The 18,408-nt window shown below is 40.2% G+C and overlaps 1 protein-coding gene across 2 annotated transcripts in view; it reads left to right on the plus strand.

Annotated features, from left to right (window-relative positions):
- TSHR (thyroid stimulating hormone receptor) overlaps positions 1-18,408 on the plus strand; it is a 165,237-nt gene that overhangs the window by 105,566 nt on the left and 41,263 nt on the right. For both annotated transcript variants that reach the window (XM_003786956.1, XM_012803424.1), the window contains exons 4-7: positions 6,773-6,847; positions 9,082-9,156; positions 10,963-11,040; positions 15,401-15,469. In XM_003786956.1, coding sequence (XP_003787004.1) covers positions 6,773-6,847; positions 9,082-9,156; positions 10,963-11,040; positions 15,401-15,469 — 297 coding nt within the window. The remainder of the gene's footprint in view (positions 1-6,772; positions 6,848-9,081; positions 9,157-10,962; positions 11,041-15,400; positions 15,470-18,408) is intronic.

The following is an 18,408-nucleotide window of genomic DNA, read 5'->3' on the forward strand; positions in this document are numbered from 1 at the left end:
AAAAAAAAAAAAAAGAATGTGTTTAAAAGTCTTTACTTTTAAATATATATTAAATATATATAGTGAATGTATATTACCTTCTAGTTGGATAATAAACTTTTAAAATTAAGATTTCCTTTAATATGCATTAAATATGAATATTTGATGCTAAAATACATTGGTGATTAATTATGTGACAGAACATATCCTAAAATGTTTTTTTAATTAGTAGTCCTATTTATTAGTCTCAGTTTTCACCTGGCACTATATAGCATTTAAAGTAACAAAATTATGGGCTTGTATATATATATATGTATATATATACACACATTTTATTTATAAAGTAGGTAAATAATTAGTAACTGTTTCCTTATACTCCCCAGAGCACTTGGCAAAGTTGGATATAACAAATGTCCAATAGTTATTCATTTAATATTAATTAATCTCCCTACTCTACTCACTAGAGCAAGCCAACCTAGTCAAAGTCAACGTGGCCTGCCTCCTGTTTTTAAACCATAGGCACTTAAAAATACACCAGAAAAAACTGAAAATCAGATAGAAGCAAGAATTGAAAAGAAGCTGGGCACTGACAACAGTTAGGTCTTGGGCTAATTTTCTCTTTCAGTTTCTTGTTTTAGATAACATACTCTCATACAGTATTGCATTTATCTTTCTTCAAAGTCCAACGATGCTGGCTGGCCAGCTTCTCTTCTCTTTACATACCAGGTATCTCAGTCTAACTCAGATTCCTTGCCAAGTGCTGGTCTGAAGCTTTCTCCTCTCCCTGGGCCCCACGGGGCATTGCAGGTGAAATGCCAAGTCAGCTTCCTCATTACCCTCAAATCGTTTTCCAGCTTGCTGTGCTTTTCACTCATGAACTGGGGAGGTATAGAGGGTAGACAAATATCTCTAAGGTAGAAGATCATGGTAAAACTCCACAATCCAATACCTAATGAATAATTGAAAAGGGGGGACAATGGTACAGTGGAAGAAAATCAGTGGCCGGCCAGTTCCTTAAGCCTCTATTTCCCCCTCTGTTGCTCACCTGAGAGCTACTTTCTCTCACCCTGCTGATTCCACATCTGTTTGGGTTCAGGTTCTGAAAGCCTGCTGAATGCTAGTTATAGGAGGCAAGCCAATTGCTCTGTTCTTGATTCTTACTGGGGATTAATAAATGCTTCTTGGAGGGAAAAAAATCTAGAATGTAGACATATGATGAGATGAGCCTAATGCGTACACATCATTGATCCATCATTTGTGAAAACTGTACATGTGGGCGTCATTGCCATACTTTTCATCTCAATGTCCACGTATGTGAAATCAATGAAAGAGAATTAAACAACAGTGGGTATTTAATTTTTTTGTTGTTATTCTGGTGGATGAGCTCCTTGAAACCTCGTTTTTTAAAAATAAGGCTGTATCTGAAGTTAGAAGTCCTCGAGTAAGGCCCAGTATTGCCTGTAACTGTGTAACAGGAGATTGGTCATTTCACCTTCCTAAATGTGTGCCCAGTATTTTGTCTGCAAAGTGAAGCTGATCACGACCTGCCTCACATGAAGTTCATTCTCTCATTTCCTCACTGGCAGAACCATCCCAAATGATAAGGAGACGTTCAGGCTCTTTTTATCCTTTAATCTTTCAAGCCTGGACTTTTCTAATCTATAAGTGCTAAGAGCCTCACAACAAAGAAAAACTTCCCCAACAAAGAAAAATAGCCTCACTCCATAAAAGAGCATATTTACGCAGCCTGGCTGGCACTACCTATTTTAAAGATATTTTCTGATATAGTATATTGCTTTCCTATGTTTTTTTAAGTTTCAGTTGGTTTTTGCATCCTTTTTGTTACTTTTTTCTTCTCTTGATCAAGACAAAATGAAATGAAAATTGCACATTCCTCACCTTTTAAATCTACCTATCCAATACTAGGTATGACTACGATGAACAGTATACTCTATTATAAGAATCTTAATAGAGTATTATTAAATACTCTATTTTTAAATACTCTATGCTTATTATATTAGTTTGTGTAGGCCAATTACTATAAGAAATATAAGTGTATCACAGCTCTAAGATGAATGAGGTTTATTTCTTGCTTGTGGAACTGTATAGGGTTATAGGGTAGATAATATAGCAGGGGGCAGAGCAGCCCACTTTCTCGTGGTGGCTTAGAGATGTAGGCACAGCTTGTCCAAACTCATTCTGGAGGGCATCTCCATTCCAACCTGTTGTCCTGGATTACATACAGCTTTCTTTTCCTCTCCACATCCCCAGCTTTCTGGCAGCATAGCTAGCCTCCTGCACACTTGGGCCATAATTGCCCGACTTAAAAACCCTTTCCCATCCTATGTCAGATCACATCCAATTTAAGGATTTTCCTGTTCCGCTCCAATGTTGGAAGACCTCCGACAGACACATTGCAGCTCAAGAGAGTGTGTGTACCCTAGGGAGCGAGGTGAAGAATATTAGTATATTTACAATAAATGCAAAAAACGTTATGTACGAGGGTAAATTGTGGCTATAGATAAGAGCACAGTAGGTTTCAAAGGAAGGATTTGATTCAAGTGCTACAATCCAGAAAACCTACAAAGTGGGGCCTATGAATTTTTTTGTCTGTGTGATTCAGAAAATGGTCATGTGTTTTCTCACATTCCCTATTACGACAAGACAATGACAGAAAGTCTTACTCCTCCTGATTTGCCATTTACGTCTCAAGCAGTAATTCATTTGGCACAAGTTTTGCAAGTTCAGACGATCACATCTGCACTGACAGGTTCTATGCAAGCCAACAACTTGCTCTGGAATTGCATAAAATGAAAATACACAGAACAGGAGCAGTTATGGCTCCTGAAGAAGAAACCTCAGGAATATGAATCATGTGACTGTCAATGTGATATGAAAATGATGTGCCTCTCATTCCACGACAAGAGGTTAGTGATGATGCTGGGTACACCCTCTGGCCCTCAAATACAGCTGATCACTGATTAGAGGAAGAGACAACCTGTTCAATTTGAAAAACTGACAGTTATTTTAGAATGCACAAAGTTTATGTGAGGAGTAGACAGAGCTGGTCCGTACTATGGATGTTACAATGTATCAGGGGGTCCTACAAATGGTAGAAGAAGTTACTCTTCTGGCTGATGGAAGTTATGGTTGTGGACAGCTACATCCTTTACTCATTAGATAAAGAGGAGGGTGGATAAGAAGTGCAGACACACCTTTGTTAAAGGAGAGATCTCACCACTCAGCTATAAGCAGCGTGAGAAAGAGAAATTCAAGAAAGAGGAGAAGACCGTCATCTGATATCGAGGAAAGGCTAAAAGGGAAGATGTGTTTTGTAATGCAAAAGGAAAAAGGAAATCCACAAAGGGTTGCATGGTTTGCAGCAGAAGTAAGACAGATGGAAGGAGATAAACCATTTTCTACTGTGAGACATGCAGGAGGAAGCCTGGCCTTCACCTGGAGATTGCTTCAGCAAGTATCACGCTCAAAAAAATTATAAACAAAAATTAACAAAGGTGCTTTATTTTGTGCAACCTAAAAGATGATGAAAATCATCAAGGGAGTCATATTTATGTTTTTCTCCTTTAAAACGGTTGGATAATTACAAGGTCCACCAACCTCTTTCCTGTCCAAAATAAATAAGAGCTGGGGAGTATGTAAGTGGCAGAAAAACTGGATTGGAAAGGGGTTTTCCAAACTGTGTCATTCAAATTCATCCTCCAAGGCATACTTGGAACTCATTCAGATTTGGACTCCTCTTTCACCCTTCTCTAGTAGGAGGTTTGCGTACTTAACCTCCAACCCTCCTTTCGTCCCATGTTATAAAGTTTACACTAGCTGCATTTGCTCCTGCTCTTATCTTGCTCCATTTAGCGAAACCACTGGCAAACTGTGACCACACCGCTCCTTTTTTGCTTCAGGAGAGAGTTTTTTTAATTAATTGATTTGATTAATTAATTAAAAGATTAATTAATTAATTTAATTAAGAGTTTTTCGAATTAATATGAGTGTACAAATTTTTAGATTATTGTTCCCACTTCCAAGGTGAAGTTCAACGTTTGATCGCAAGTGATTTTTACAACAGGAGAGATTTTTTTAAAAAATATCATTTGTGATCAAATGTGGAGCTGTCTTCATTACCTCAGAAGGCAGCTTCTTTTCTCTGTGGTTTTCTTAAGGTTCTTTTGTTCATCTTTCTTTTTTCCCTCCAGAAGTCCATTTCCAGTCCAGTCCAGGGCTTGCAGTTTCAGTCCATTTCAGTCCATTTCAGTCCATTTCCCCCAGAAGTCCATCTTCTCTTTTGAGCGTCCTCCTCTTCCCTGAGACCTGACCCACTTCTTCCTTTTCCATCCTCCATGTAAGTTGCCAGCTCATTTCATCACTCTTACTAGTGACAGTGTTTTATGTCCCTTTTATTCTCCACCTTTTAAGCTAACCCAGGTGGGCTGCATTCCCTTTCATTGGGACAGTCTCTTGGGCCACTCACTGTTCAACGATCTCTCTTATGGAGCAATTTTCCAGACTGCAAACCACATTCAGTTTCTAAACTCTTCTAGCTAGTTTACATGTGTTAGTCTCTGATGAGCTCAAATTCTCCTTCCCACACAGAAAACCCCATCAAGTCTATTGTTTGCCTTGGAAGGAGGAAGAACCACCTCGGCAGAGACTGATAGCCTCTGGAGGGGCAAGGAGGGATGGATGCTTCTGAGATTTGGGAGTAGGATGGCCAACTGTTCCAGTTTGCCCAGGACAGCAAGAATTCCAAGAATACAGGGCTTTCAGTTCCAAAACTAGGATGAAAAGTATTGATTTAAAGCAGCAGTTCTCAACCTGTGGGTCGTGACCTGCAGGAACTGTATTAAAGGGCTGTGGCATTAGGAAGGTTGAGAACCAGTGATTTAAAGGTAATCTCCCATGTAGGGTTTTGGTGGGGTAAGAATCATGATCATTCAGGATTAGCAAGGTGAGGATTTTGAAGTGAGGGGTTTTAAGAGTCTTGGGACATAAATTATTGATGCCTTCTGTTGAAGCATTGATGAGGTCTTTATTTCAAAAATGTTCTATAATGATCCGTAAAGTTATTTGCCTGGGTAGGAATCTCCTGGATTAGTGAACTTGTATTAATGAAGACAATGGCTGAGTAAGGGTGTATTAGTATAAACAGTAAGCTATGTGTGTAGGCGGGTGAGGAGGAGATGGCTTCTGTTCTCAGAGTTGATTCCATCCTTTCTTTTCTGTTTCATATTCAATGTCCTTAGTCAAAATACCTAAACTAGCAGGCTTTTTTTAAATTTTGCAAGATCATTGCAACACCTCCCACCCCAAGTCCCTGTTTTTATAAGTTTCATTCCACTCATAAAAACAACAATAAAACCATTATTTATAGCACCCTCATGGTGTAAAGGCTGTATGTAAAATTCCTAGAGATATTATTTAATCCTCACAAAAGGCCTATGAAACAAGGGATGTTATTGTCCCTAACTCATGGGTGAGGAAACTAGCTCAAAGAGGTCAAGAAATTCTTCCAAGGTCATATACCAAGTAATGGCAGAGCCAAGATTCTATTTCAGGCTGATCTAACAATACAGCAATAAAAGGGACCAAACTACTAACATCATACTGAACAAAAGAAGGCAAATGCAAAAGACTACCTATTATCTGATTGCATGTACATGAAATGTCCAGATAAGGCAGATTAACAGAAAACAGATCAGTGGTTTCTAGGCATGAGAGAGAAAGTGGGGATTAGCCATCAACAGGCACATGGTTACTTTTCTCATTGACAAAAATGTTCTAAAACAGTGATGATGGTAGCACAATTCTGTATATTTACTAGGAACCATTGAACTGAGTATCTACAATGCACAATTTTTGCAGAATATAAATTCTTCAATAAAAATGATTAAAAATTGTAGAGGTCAGATGGTCAGATTCTGAGCTTTCTGGTTGCTGCCACAGTGAGGGGATTCACTGGTCCGTTTGGGGAATCAAGCTTCCAGTGCCTTATCCCTAAGGAGAAAGGCTTAGGTTCCTATATATACCTTATATACTTCTAAAAGTGCTTAATGTTCTTATATATTCTTCACATAAGTATAGGGAATGCTTTTAAATTCTTTTAGACAGTCTACCTATGTTGAAGAGAATTTTACCAGTAAGAGTCCATTTCCAACAATCACCTATTTCACTAATGCAAACTGTGCACTCTTGATTGGCCTGTATAGAAACCTAAGTATGTAGGTTACAGACCCGCATCTCACACACCACAGGTGCAGAAAAGTCCTGAATTGCTAAAGTTACAAAGCAAACCCAAGAGAACTCTGAACACTCACTACCTTCACCACATCTGAAACAGCCATGGTGGCAGAGCCCCCTGCCCCTCTTGCCTTCATCAATCATGTCATTCACTCGGCCTCCCACCCCAGTGCTCACTGTCTCGGCCAGGATACTTGCTGTTAATAAAAAAGATACTTGTCTTCAACAGCTTACCAAACCATTGGAAGGGGATTTTCTTTTAAATTTCTAAAGAAAAAACCTCTGAAACTAAATGAAGAGAAAGGAAGCCCATCAGTTCAAATGATCAGAACCAAATCCGTGATGCAAGCCAGCCAAGCAGCCACTGTGTGTCCCCATGAGGAGTCAGGGTGACTGTGGCAGGACTGACATTCCGGCAGGAGTGGTCCCTGGGACACCTGTAAATGCATAGTCTTCTTATGAACATTTGTTAAACCTAATTTGCGTTGTTTTAGCTGGAAATGGACGTAGGGTGGTAACGTGTTCCTTAAACCTTCTGCAGAGAAATCCGGAATACCAGAAGCTTAACTTACATAGATTCTGATGCCCTCAAAGAGCTCCCCCTCCTGAAGTTCCTGTGAGTATTGACTCTCCTCCCTTCCCACTTTTTCTTTTCCTTTTCTGGGGAGAGGGGGAGTGCATTTCAATGCTGTTGTCTACCAGGAATCTCCCTAATGATGATGCGGCCCAGGCTTATTTTAATGGTGTATGACCCAAGTTGGAGGCAATGTAACAAATGAAATGGTCCATGTTTTTAAAACCTCATTAGAAGTCAGCACATAGTGCTGGGAGCAGAGACCAGCTCTAAGAACATGAGGGAGAAAATGCCATTATATATATTTTTTTTCTTTAACTGTATTATCACAGAACAAAACCCTGAGAGTTGATTAGGCAATTTTATTTGGAAATAAGTGTCAGAACAATATTAGAGTTGCTGCTACACAGCAAAAAAAGGGGGGGGCTACAAAGGGTGAAATGCAATCTCTTAGGGGGCAGAGGGGCAAAAACAGAAGAAACATTTACTGATGTGCTCTTTGGTGACACCTTATGAACAGACCATCTGCTGCGTAAGAGCAGGGGGCACATTTTCTGTTCCCTGTTGCATCTTTACAGCTTAGCACAAAGTAGGTGTTAGTGGAAACATATTCAGTGGATGTGTACATGGCCTCAGGCCTTCTAGGCACCAGCTGGAAGAACCCCCTGTCCTGCTTCTATGCATTGTAAAAATTAGAAAACAAAAATAGTTTGAAGAAAATAAAAGCCAACCTTAATCCCAAAAGCCAGAAATAATCACTACTAACATTTTAGTTCATTTTCACCCAGGGCTTTAAAATACATAAGCACAGATGTGTTATAAGTCTTTAAGGATGAATAGACGTTATCCAGGAAAAGTAGGTGGAGGGGTAGGAAAGAAACACAACTGGACGGAATGGCATGAGAAAGACGCAGAGATATGAAACTACATGGCTTGTCTGGGGACTAAAAACAGCTGGATGTTGAAGAGGTGGGAGTGGGAGATGCAGGAGAAGAGAAGATGCTGATGGGATGTGTAGTGGAAAGTATATCGAGGGCACAGTGAAACCTTACAGAACAGGGAAGGCAACTAGCCATGCGGACTTTGAGTTTAAACTCAGTAACTCTTTGATCTAATGATTGAGTATGAGCAAATCTCTGCAGAGAGCACCCAGAGACATTGTCCTTCCCTTCAAGAAGTGTTTGAGGGTTCAAGTAATTAGAGGGGATATAAAAAAGGACTTGTTTGGGGTTTTGATCCAAGCCCCTGTTTGACTCTTGGGCTTCTCCCCCTGCTCTTCCATACGAACCCCTATTACATCTGAACTAGTTGTTCACTGTACTTCAGACCGACCTTACGGAGTCTCACCTCTCTCCTTTGTTATCCGGAATGTCCCATTTGTTCATTTTGAGACCTCTGGCTCTTGCTGCCTCTCCAAATCCTACACCTTCCCCTCTAAAGGGAGTCCAGTCTGAATGTTCCTCAGAAGGTCTAGCAACAGAACCAGAACTAGAGTTTTTCTACTAGATTACCTTCTCTAAAGCATTGCTATATATTACCTAGGTCTCACGCTACGACATGCTAAGCCTCTTGAAAATATTTCTGCTTCTATCGCCTACATTCTAGTAGCTGCAATGAATGTGAGACCAGCTGCATTTGAAAGCCATCAGGAGCCTGAACATTTTTGTGTTCACACTGTCTCATGCGCATCTTTTAATCTGCATGTTTTCCATTGATGGCACAAAATTTGAAAAGTGAAGACATTGTCTTTCACTGATTCCCCTCTTTTTCTGCTCATATTTTTAAAATGGTATTGATGCCATGGCATTCTGCTGTAGGAAAGCCATTCTTGGAAAAATAATATGACATAATGTAGAGTTTGAAAGAGGAAGCCTGATTTAGAGTTGGGCCATCCTATCTTCCTTGTCCCTAAGCCCCCACCAACACACATAAAATATCTTCCAATTAAAACAAAGGAATAACACACACGGAAAGAAACCTGAATTCCTATTTCTAGGAATCCCAGTTGGTTCAAATAATCCCTAGAGTATTCTAAGCAGAACAGATATATTGATGCTGGTGGAATGGACTGAATTACTGTACCTGGAGGCAGCATCTTCTCATTCAGGATTTAGAGCTTATCCCTGTTCACGCAGCTCTTCAGTGGAAGAGTTAGGATTTGACTCCAGACTGACCTTAGAAGCCATGCGTGCACCTGTTACACTGTTCTACCTGCCACGTGTTGATTTTCTCACCTAAATTCCGTATTGTTTCTCTCCTTTTTTTCATCGATTTAGTGGCATTTTCAACACTGGACTTAGAATATTCCCTGACCTGACCAAAGTGTATTCCACTGATGTGTTCTTTATACTGTGAGTATGCACACAGGTAATGTGTGGCAATACCTTGCTTGTCACTGACAAAGACTAGGAGGCAGCCCTAGAGGTCACCTGAAGCCAAGTAAAGCAGTCATTTGGAGGAGGAAGCAGGGATCAGGGTGACTGCACTGATGGGTGAAGTAAGGCAGGGACTGAGGGCTGGCCAGTTGGTGTAGTAACATGGGGCAGTGGTGATCTGACACAAATAGTTCCGATGGAGGGCTAGGGGGTGAGCAAGTCTGGCTGGAGTAGGCGCCAGAGAGACTTGGGGAGAGAGGATTAGAGAGAGCCACCATAACAAACTCTTCTGAGAAATTTTAATGTTAAAAGGGAACAGAAAATATCTCAGTCATTAGGAGACATTGGATCAGGAAAAAGGGATTTGTCTTTGTTTTCTTTTTAAATAGAGGAAGTTTGCCAGATGTGGTGGCTCACGCCTATAATCCTAGCACTTTGGGAGGCCAAAGGGGATGGATCACTTGAGCTCAGGAGTTCAAGAGTAGCCTGAGCAAGAGTTAGACCCTGGCTCTAAAAAATAGCCGGGCACTGTGGCAGGCACCTGTAGTCCCAGATCCTCAGGAGGCTGAGGTAAGAGGATCACTTGGACCCAAGAGTTTGAGGTTCCTGTGAGCTGTGATGCCACAGTACTCTACTGAGGGTAACAAAGTAAGACTCTGTCTCAAAAAAAAGAGGAAATTATGGGATGTTTGATGATGGAAATGATCAAATATGAGGAACATTTTGGTGATAACAATACCTTATTTTACATGTGGTTTTTAATAGCTTTATAAACATTTTCTCATGCATCACATTTGAACCTCTCAAACACCTTATAAAATAAAAGAAGGAAATTATTGCCTTTCCATTTACAAATGACAAGACTAAGGAATAGAAAACCTAAGTATTTTGTCTGAGCAGAGTTCTGAGGAGCAGTTAGGAGTAGTATCCAAACTACTTCCTGTGCCTTCTGACCCACAGCTGTGCAGTCTTTTCCAAAACCTGTGACTCCAGTCAATTGTATTCCCTACTTGTTCAGGAGTGATAGGACTATCCTGAGAGAATTATAAGTTGAGTTTGCACTGCAGAGTCAGCAAAAAGTGGAGTGATAGGCTTTGAACTCTTGTAGTTTTTCTAGGAAAAAACTAATCATGCATTTTCACTGTGGAATAGCTCAGTTCAAAATATAGTCTTCCATATTAGATCAGTGTAGAAAGGTTCTCCAAGAGCATCTGCCTAGCATGGTTTGGCATGTGGAGGACATTTTAGTAATCATCATGAAATGAAATGCAGACTTTAGACTATAAGACTAACCAAAACAGCATGGTACTGCAACAAAAATAGAGACACAGTCAAATGGAACAGACTAGAGAACCTAGATACAAACCGACTACCTACAACAAACTGACCTTTGACAAGGCAGAAAACAACTCTCTCCCAACCTTCTTAAAGATTCCATGCACATAGAAAACTCTAGTTGCTATGGACAAAGTGTCACAGATTCAGGAGAAACCTCACAGGTTGCTGCTTCTCTTGAGATGAGAGTAAAGTCAGGGACCTCAGCCCACACCCAAATCTTCCTCGATGTCCACTCTCTTGGGGCTCTAGATGCATGTCTATCTAGGACAGCTTTCACCACCTCACCAGACTTCTGAGTTACCAGTGGTTAAAATAAAACTCAAAAGAAGTGTGATCAAGCTATGTAGTGTGAGTTTACTTATTTAAGTACATATCTGCAGCAAGAGCTCAGCTCCAGGAGGAAAGAATTTTTTCATCAAGTGTTTTTGTCCTCCTTTCTTGCAGTGAAATCACAGACAACCCTTACATGACCACAATCCCTGTGAATGCTTTTCAGGGACTGTGCAATGAAACCTTGACACTGTGAGTATTGCCAGTTCTATTCCTGCTAATAAGTGAATTTTGTTTTTAGCCATTGCCGTATTTTTATAGACCATCTAAGAACCACACTACCTTTAATATGTACTCTATAATCTACAAAGGGTTTCGCATAACTAAATAAGAGAATTGCCTTATGGTATGGTCCAACGTAGACTACAAAAGGGTTTAGGTAACAAGGATTTCCTTATGGCAGTTGTTGGTATACTTTTTATGCACAAGGCCAGTTAGCATTTACAGGCCATGTGGCCTCTGTAGCAACTGCTCAAGGCTGTCACTCTATGGCCAATACATGCACTAATGAGCATGTCTATGTTCCAATTAAGTTTTATTTATAGAGGCTCGGTGCCTATAGCTCAACCGGCTAGGGCGCCAGCCACGTACACCTAAGGTGGCGGGTTCAAATCCCCAGCCTGGACCCGCCAAACAACAATGATAGCTGCAACCAAAAAATAGCCGGGCGTTGTGGCGGGCGCCTGTGGTCCCAGCTACTTGGGAGGCTGAGGCAGGAGACTCGCTTGAGCCCAGGAGTTGGAGGTTGCTGTGAGCTGTAATGCCATGGCACTCTACCCAGGGGGACAGCTTGAGGCTCTGTCTCAAAAAAAAAAAAAAAAAAAAGTTTTATTTATAGAAACAGGCAAAGCTTTTAGGAAGTTGGAGAGACTAGTGTGTTTGCAGCTTTGTGTTCTCGTTGTCTCCTCCCAAGGGTAGGAAGAAGTTTCTGCCACCTCCCTGCAAGCCTGCTGTTGTCTTCACTGCCCCTGCCCATCCCTCATCCCCCTGCTCATCTCTCACCTCCTGCCCCTTTGGACCCTGGACTCTGCATACCGCCCCTTAGGATTGGTATACTAGAGGTGTTTTCTGTACTATGAATACAGGCTTGGAGGGCTAAGGCTCCTATCTACCTCCCTCTCGCTCTTGCTGGGCCTCTGTGCTGCCTCAGGCCAGCCAGGCTTTGCTGGGAAGGGAATGAAGAAAAGACAGAAGCAGCACTTTCTGAGCCTCAGGAGCTTCCCCCTACCCTTATGCCTAACCCCCAGGCCAACCCCTGGGTGTTGATAGGAGTTGCAGCTGTTGGCATGAGACCACCATCTCCCTGACCTGGGGACGTGGGGACCAACAGGTAATCCCACTCTTGCCTAAGCTGTTTCTGTACCCTTATGCTCAGTAGCTCAGATTTTATTAAAACCAAAAAAAGAGAGAGAGAGAGAGAGAGAGAGAGAGAAAGAAATAGGCAGTGAACCAGATTTGGCCTTCAGGCCTTATGCTATAATATTTTGTAATCAAGTATCTGGCTTCTACAGAATAACTTGACGTTTAAGCAAATTTAAGCGACTTTTCCAAGGTCACTGAGTTAGCAAAGTGGTGCCACTGAGGGATTTTCACAGTCTGCACTCACTTTCAAATTGGTCACTGCCAACTATGATCAAGCTCCCGAATAGAAGAGTTCCACTATACATCATCATTTCCAGAGCTTGAGGGGTTCTGCTCTTTAGATAGGCAAAAGTAGATGCTTAATGGGGGATAGCCACAAAATATTCTAATGGAGAAGATCTAATAGAGGTATAAAAGATAAAGTAATTCTCCAAGCCAGTAGCGTCTTCTCTCTCTGTACTGGCCTCAGAGTAGAGTTGGGGCTACTCCTGAAGGATCCCTTCTGTTTGTTTTCAGCACCACTTCCCAAGTTTAGGCCTAGTTGGGGGAGGGGAGGTTGCCTAGACTGTCACTCTAGTTCCTCACTTAGCTCACACAGCAGTCAGGGGGTCTTTACATAGTATCAGCTATAAACCTCATGGAATTACTCCCCTCCCCCCAAAAAATTGATACAAGCCTCACAATTCTTCTAAGGGGTTGTTTGCCAAGCCATTCCAAGTCTATCAATTTGACCCTACGAAGCTATAATATTTCAACTTCTGAGACTCCATCCCCAATGGAGCATCTAAGCTAATCCTTCTCACAACACAGGGTGGACTCTCTTGAAAAAGCAAGAGTCTCGGCTTGGCGCCTGTGGCTCAAGCGGCTAAGGCCCCAGCCACATACACCTAAGGTGGCGGGTTCAAATCCCCAGCCTGGCCTGCCAAAGAACAATGATGGCTGCAACCAAAAAATGCCCGGGCGTTGTGGCGGGCTCCTGTGGTCCCAGCTACTTGGGAGGCTGAGGCAGGAGACTGGTTTGAGCCCAGGAGTTGGAGGTTGCTGTGAGCTGTAATGCCATAGCACTCTACCCAGGGGGATAGCTTGAGGCTCCGTCTAAAAAAAAAAAAAAAAGAAAAAACAAGAGTCTCCTCAGCCACCATTTATTTTTACCATTCAGAAAAGACCTAGGCTCTTAGCTTGCTCATACCCAAACTCCAAGGCCATTTCCCTTCTCACCCATCATAAACAGTTAGTTTACCTTTCAGCACCTTTTTTCTAAGGACTCCAAATTTCAAGCAGTCTTTGAAGTGAAAGTAGCTTATTGCCCCACACCGAGCATGGCAAGGGCCCAGTAGAAATCCGGTATACATTTGAGTGAAGAAACTTCATTTTCTAACATGTAGAGAAGGAGAGGTGTGGGCTATTCATTATCTTTTCACATGATTATTTCTACATTTCCACAAAAGTCTTTGCTTTTTTGAAGCTCTTGCTTTAAAGAAGCTTCCATGTTCCAATTGGAGAGTTAATACCCATATTCCAGGTAGGATAGAGTTTCGGTCAAAGTTTATAATCCTTTTGTCTTTCTTCACTGTTTTCCCTTTTCAAGCGATATTTGTTCGTTAAGAGTTTTATTTAATCTCTGGAATAAATTCAAACAAAAAAACACATCTAATTAGCAGAATTCTGAAAAGAAAAAAATAAACCTTAGGAAAACAAAAATGCCAAATGCATAATTCTCACATCTTCATAAAGAGCTCTAATTCAGAAAAAAATATATTATTTATCCATTAAGAGTTTTTTTCAACCTTTATGCCTGGTTCCGTTATATTGCAATCTTCACCCAGGACACCTTAGTAGCTGAAATTAAACCTACTATGTAAAAGAACAACAACAACCAAAAAAAAAAAAAAAAAACTCTACATAAACCCATGTGAACAACAAAACCAGGAGATTATTTCTCAGTTCCTCAAACTATCTATTTAGGATAAAATTCGGGTTTTAGGACACTTCTTTGAACATGGTCATTTCATAAGTAGCCCTCACTCTGTTTAACACAAGGTTAATCGATCCTCTCAGCAACATTTGACTAGGTATTTTATCATATGTTAGAGATAAGGAAATTGAGGATAAGAAAGGTTAAGAAATTCTCAGGATCACCCAGCTATTGAGACGCAGAGCCTGGTCTTATACTGAATTTGGACTCTCCTGTATACATCTTAACATGTTGCCAGAATCCACATGTTGTAGGTTACTACAGTTTTCAAAGTCCCCCTACAGTTGCCACCAGGGATTCCCATTAGCTGTGCCAGATTGTGGTCATGGCTGTCTTCTCTTGTTGCAAATAACCACCAATAACCCCTACGCATTAGCATATAGCTCAGAGCCCCCAAAGCTGTGGCTTCTTCTCCTGCAGAAGGGATGTATGATTTTGTTGAGTGGGAAGAACTGTATTTGGGGTTAGAGATCCTGATTCTCAACAGTTCTAGACTGATGCATATTTGGCAAATCACCTCCCTGTCTCAGCAACTTCACTAGGAAACACAAGTAATAACATTTCAGACTGGCCCCCTGAATCATTGTCATGAGTTAATTAGTTACAGAAACGTAGCAAAAAGTTAAAATATTAACATTTCCACAAAAGGGCATGGTCTGTCTACCTTCTTAGATTTGTCTGTAAGCTTGAATTTAATTTAGCCCACAATAGTTAAGCATTTAATCTATGATAAGCTCTGAGGAGAAAAAGATTGATAAAATGCAAATGTGAAATAGCATTTAAAATTAAAAAATAAAACATATACATTCAGATGAATGTCTTTCAAAACATTTGTTTTAAGAAACTGCAGTTCCTCCTCCATGATTGAGACTGGGGTTAGCTATTACCTAAGACCTCTTTTTCTGAATGTATGCAGAACATTCTTTTAAAATCCTTAATGGTGGCAAATCTTTGTACCTCAAAGTAAATCTGCTTCTGAAATACAGCTTAAATTTAACCTGGGGCTAAGTCTGGAGAATGGACATTCAAATTGAGAAATATTATCTTATATCTCAAAGAAGACATACTATAAAGTTTTCTTATGGGGTGCATATGCAGGACTGCAGAACCTTTACCCATAATTCTGATGCTGAAGAAATGAAGCCCAACCCTTCAGAAAAGGGCCAGCACCATTTCTCACAGGTCACTGATTTCTCTTTTCTTCATTGGTTGCAGGAAACTGTACAACAATGGCTTTACTTCAATCCAAGCACTTGCTTTCAATGGGACAAAGCTGGATGCCGTGTAAGTCAAGGGTAACCATGAAAACTGTCCCTTTCTCCCACTCTAAGAAGGACTATCCTGTAAGTCAGGATTCTGCTAAGAGATAGGTTCTACCTGAGAATCTCTAAGTCCAAAGTTATTAATAGCATGACCAACACTTGGAAATAACGTAGAACCTGACAAGGGCCCACATGAGAGAGCACTTACATTAGTCATAGTTCTAAGCCCAAAGCTTTATCCCTGGGTATGCTAATGTTCATCTACAATGTGTGTGAAATAAAAGGGCATCTTTACTTAAGTCCAAAGCTTCCCAGAAAATAAGATTTCTCTTTTAGTCTTTTCTAATGTGTTTTTGGGAAAGATGTCAGTTTATATTTGACTCACTCAGAAATAGCTGAAAAACCATCTCCAACTTTTGCCTTTTCAAAAAAATAAATAATGCTCAGAACAGCTGAAATAGCAAACAACAGACTTTGTATTTGATTTGTTTTATAACATTGCTTGAGTATTTCTTTAACAATTATATTTTTTCTATTTCAGATATTCTATTTGGTTTTTTTTTTAACTAAACTGCTCATTTTTGATAGTTTCTCATTACTTAAATAGTTTTGTAATTCTATCATTTTTTCACTTGAAACGTTTCATTCGTAGTCATTTTGTATTCCAAAAATGATCATGACAAATTATGAAGGCCTTATGATTCTGAATCTGTTGGGTTAGTACAGTACTTCTCAAACTTCGTGAATACAAACCATCTGGGAGATCTTATTAAAAATTCAGATTCTGACTCAGTAGATCTGGGGTAGAGCTTAGAATTCTGTACTTTTAACAAGCTCAGTACTGCTGGTATTTAAGTAGCATATGTAGTGGCTTGGAATGGAAAAGAACACACGTGTAGCTGGTTTGGGGGTTAGGTGGCAGGTTCTAGAATAATTCCCTTTTTAAAGGATAAGTGGTCTAAGTTCTAAAGTCAGTATGTTTCATCAAGGCTCTTTAAGTTCTCTCTGTAATAGAGTCTTACTCTTTGCCAGACTTCTGTGTTTTCTACTAGTCTTTATCAAATGAAGTGGTAGAGTGCCATTCCCTCAATTGTCTGGTTGTGGGGTCATTGTAACTCATTTCCATCACTTTATTAAGTCCATAATTGTAAGGAGAATCCGAAAGGACTTGTTAGAATAATGTGAATACTTAACACAGCAAAGTATTTACAGAATTGTAGAAATCCTTCTTTCATCTTGACTTGATCAAACTAGTCTCACACAATTCTTCATTTACTTTCCTGCATTTTACTTCATTTACTACAACATGCCAGGTACTTTTCATTGGCATTACAAAGATGAGTAAGAGAGCAACATGATTTCTGCCCATACAAACATACATTCTGGGCTCGGTGCCTATAGTTTAAGTGGCTAAGGCACCAACTACATACACCAGAGCTGGTGGGTTTGAATCTAGCCCAGGCCTGCCAAACAATGATGATAACTACAACCCCCCCCCAAAAAAATAGCCAGGCATTGTGACAGGTGCCTATAGTCCCAACTACTTGGGAGGCTGAGGCAAGAGAATCACTTAAGCCCAAGAGTTGGAGGTTGCTGTGAGCTGTGACGCCAAGGCACTCTACCCAGGGCGATATGGTGAGACTCTGTCTCAACATAAATAAATAACAAAACTTCTGGAAGTGAAGGATCCTTTAGAGAAGTACAAAAAAATAGAAGGTTAACAACACAAGACAAAAGTTAGACCAAGCACGAGACAAAAGTTTGCAGCTTAAAGATAAGGCTTTTGAATTAATCCAGTCAGTCAAAAGTGAAGGAAAAAAAAACATGCCCAGACAGCTGGGCATGATGGCTCACATCTGTAATCCTAGCACTCTAAGAGGCTGAGGCAGGTGGATTGCCTGAGCTCACAGGTTCAAGACCAGCCTGAGCTAGAGCAAGACCTCATCTCTAAAAATAGCCAAGCATTGTGGTGGGTCCCTCCCAGCTACTCAGGAGGCTGAGGCAAGAGAATCACTTGAGCCCAAGAGTTTGAGGTTGCTGTGAGCTATGCCATGGCACTACTCTACCAAGGGTGACAAAGTGAGATTCTGTCTCAAAAAAAAAAAAAGAATGAACAGAGTCTTCAAGAAGTATGAAACTATGTAAGACAGCCAAACATCAGAACTATAGATATCCCAAAGGAAAAAAGAAGAAGAAGAAAAAGCAAAAAGCATAGAAAACCTATTAATACTTGAAGGAACAATGGAGAAGACTTTGTTGATCTTGCTAGAGATTCAGACACATAGACAGATAACAAGAAAGTAATCAAACTCCTAGAAGATTCATTGCAAGCAGAAGTCTCTGAGGTACCTAGTTATCAGACTGGACAAAGTTGAAGTGAAGGAGAAAATACAACAAGCTCCAAGATAAAAGTATCAAGAAACTTAAAAAGGAAAACTCTTCAGACTAATAGACTTCACAGAGTTTGAAACCTTATAAGTGAGAAGGAAATGGGGCCTTATTTTTAGTCTTCTTCAATATAATAACTGTCAACCAAGAAATTTTTATCCTGCAGCATTAAGTTTCATAGATGAAGGAGAAATAAACTCTTTTCCAGAGAAGCAAATACTAAGGGAATTTGTCACCACTAGAGCTGGCCTATAAGAAATGCTTAAAAGCACCCTATTTGATACAATTGATACCCACAGTGTAAAAATTAAAAGCAAAAACTCACAACTCATAAAAAACACAAAGAAGAAAACAAGGCAATTACACAGCAATCAACTTGATGATTGGTACAATATTTCGTGTATCAATAGTAACATTCAGTGTAAATGGTCTAAATGCTCCACTTAAAAAATATATATTGGGGAAACGAATAAAACACACACACACACCCTAAATATCTGCTATCTCCAAGAAAACCATTTAACTCACAAAAATCCTCATAGACACAAGATAAAGAGGTACGAAAAAATATTC

This window comes from Otolemur garnettii, unplaced genomic scaffold (assembly GCF_000181295.1).
Source record: "Otolemur garnettii isolate 467f Iridium unplaced genomic scaffold, OtoGar3 scaffold00020, whole genome shotgun sequence".
NCBI classification, from domain to species: domain Eukaryota; kingdom Metazoa; phylum Chordata; class Mammalia; order Primates; family Galagidae; genus Otolemur; species Otolemur garnettii.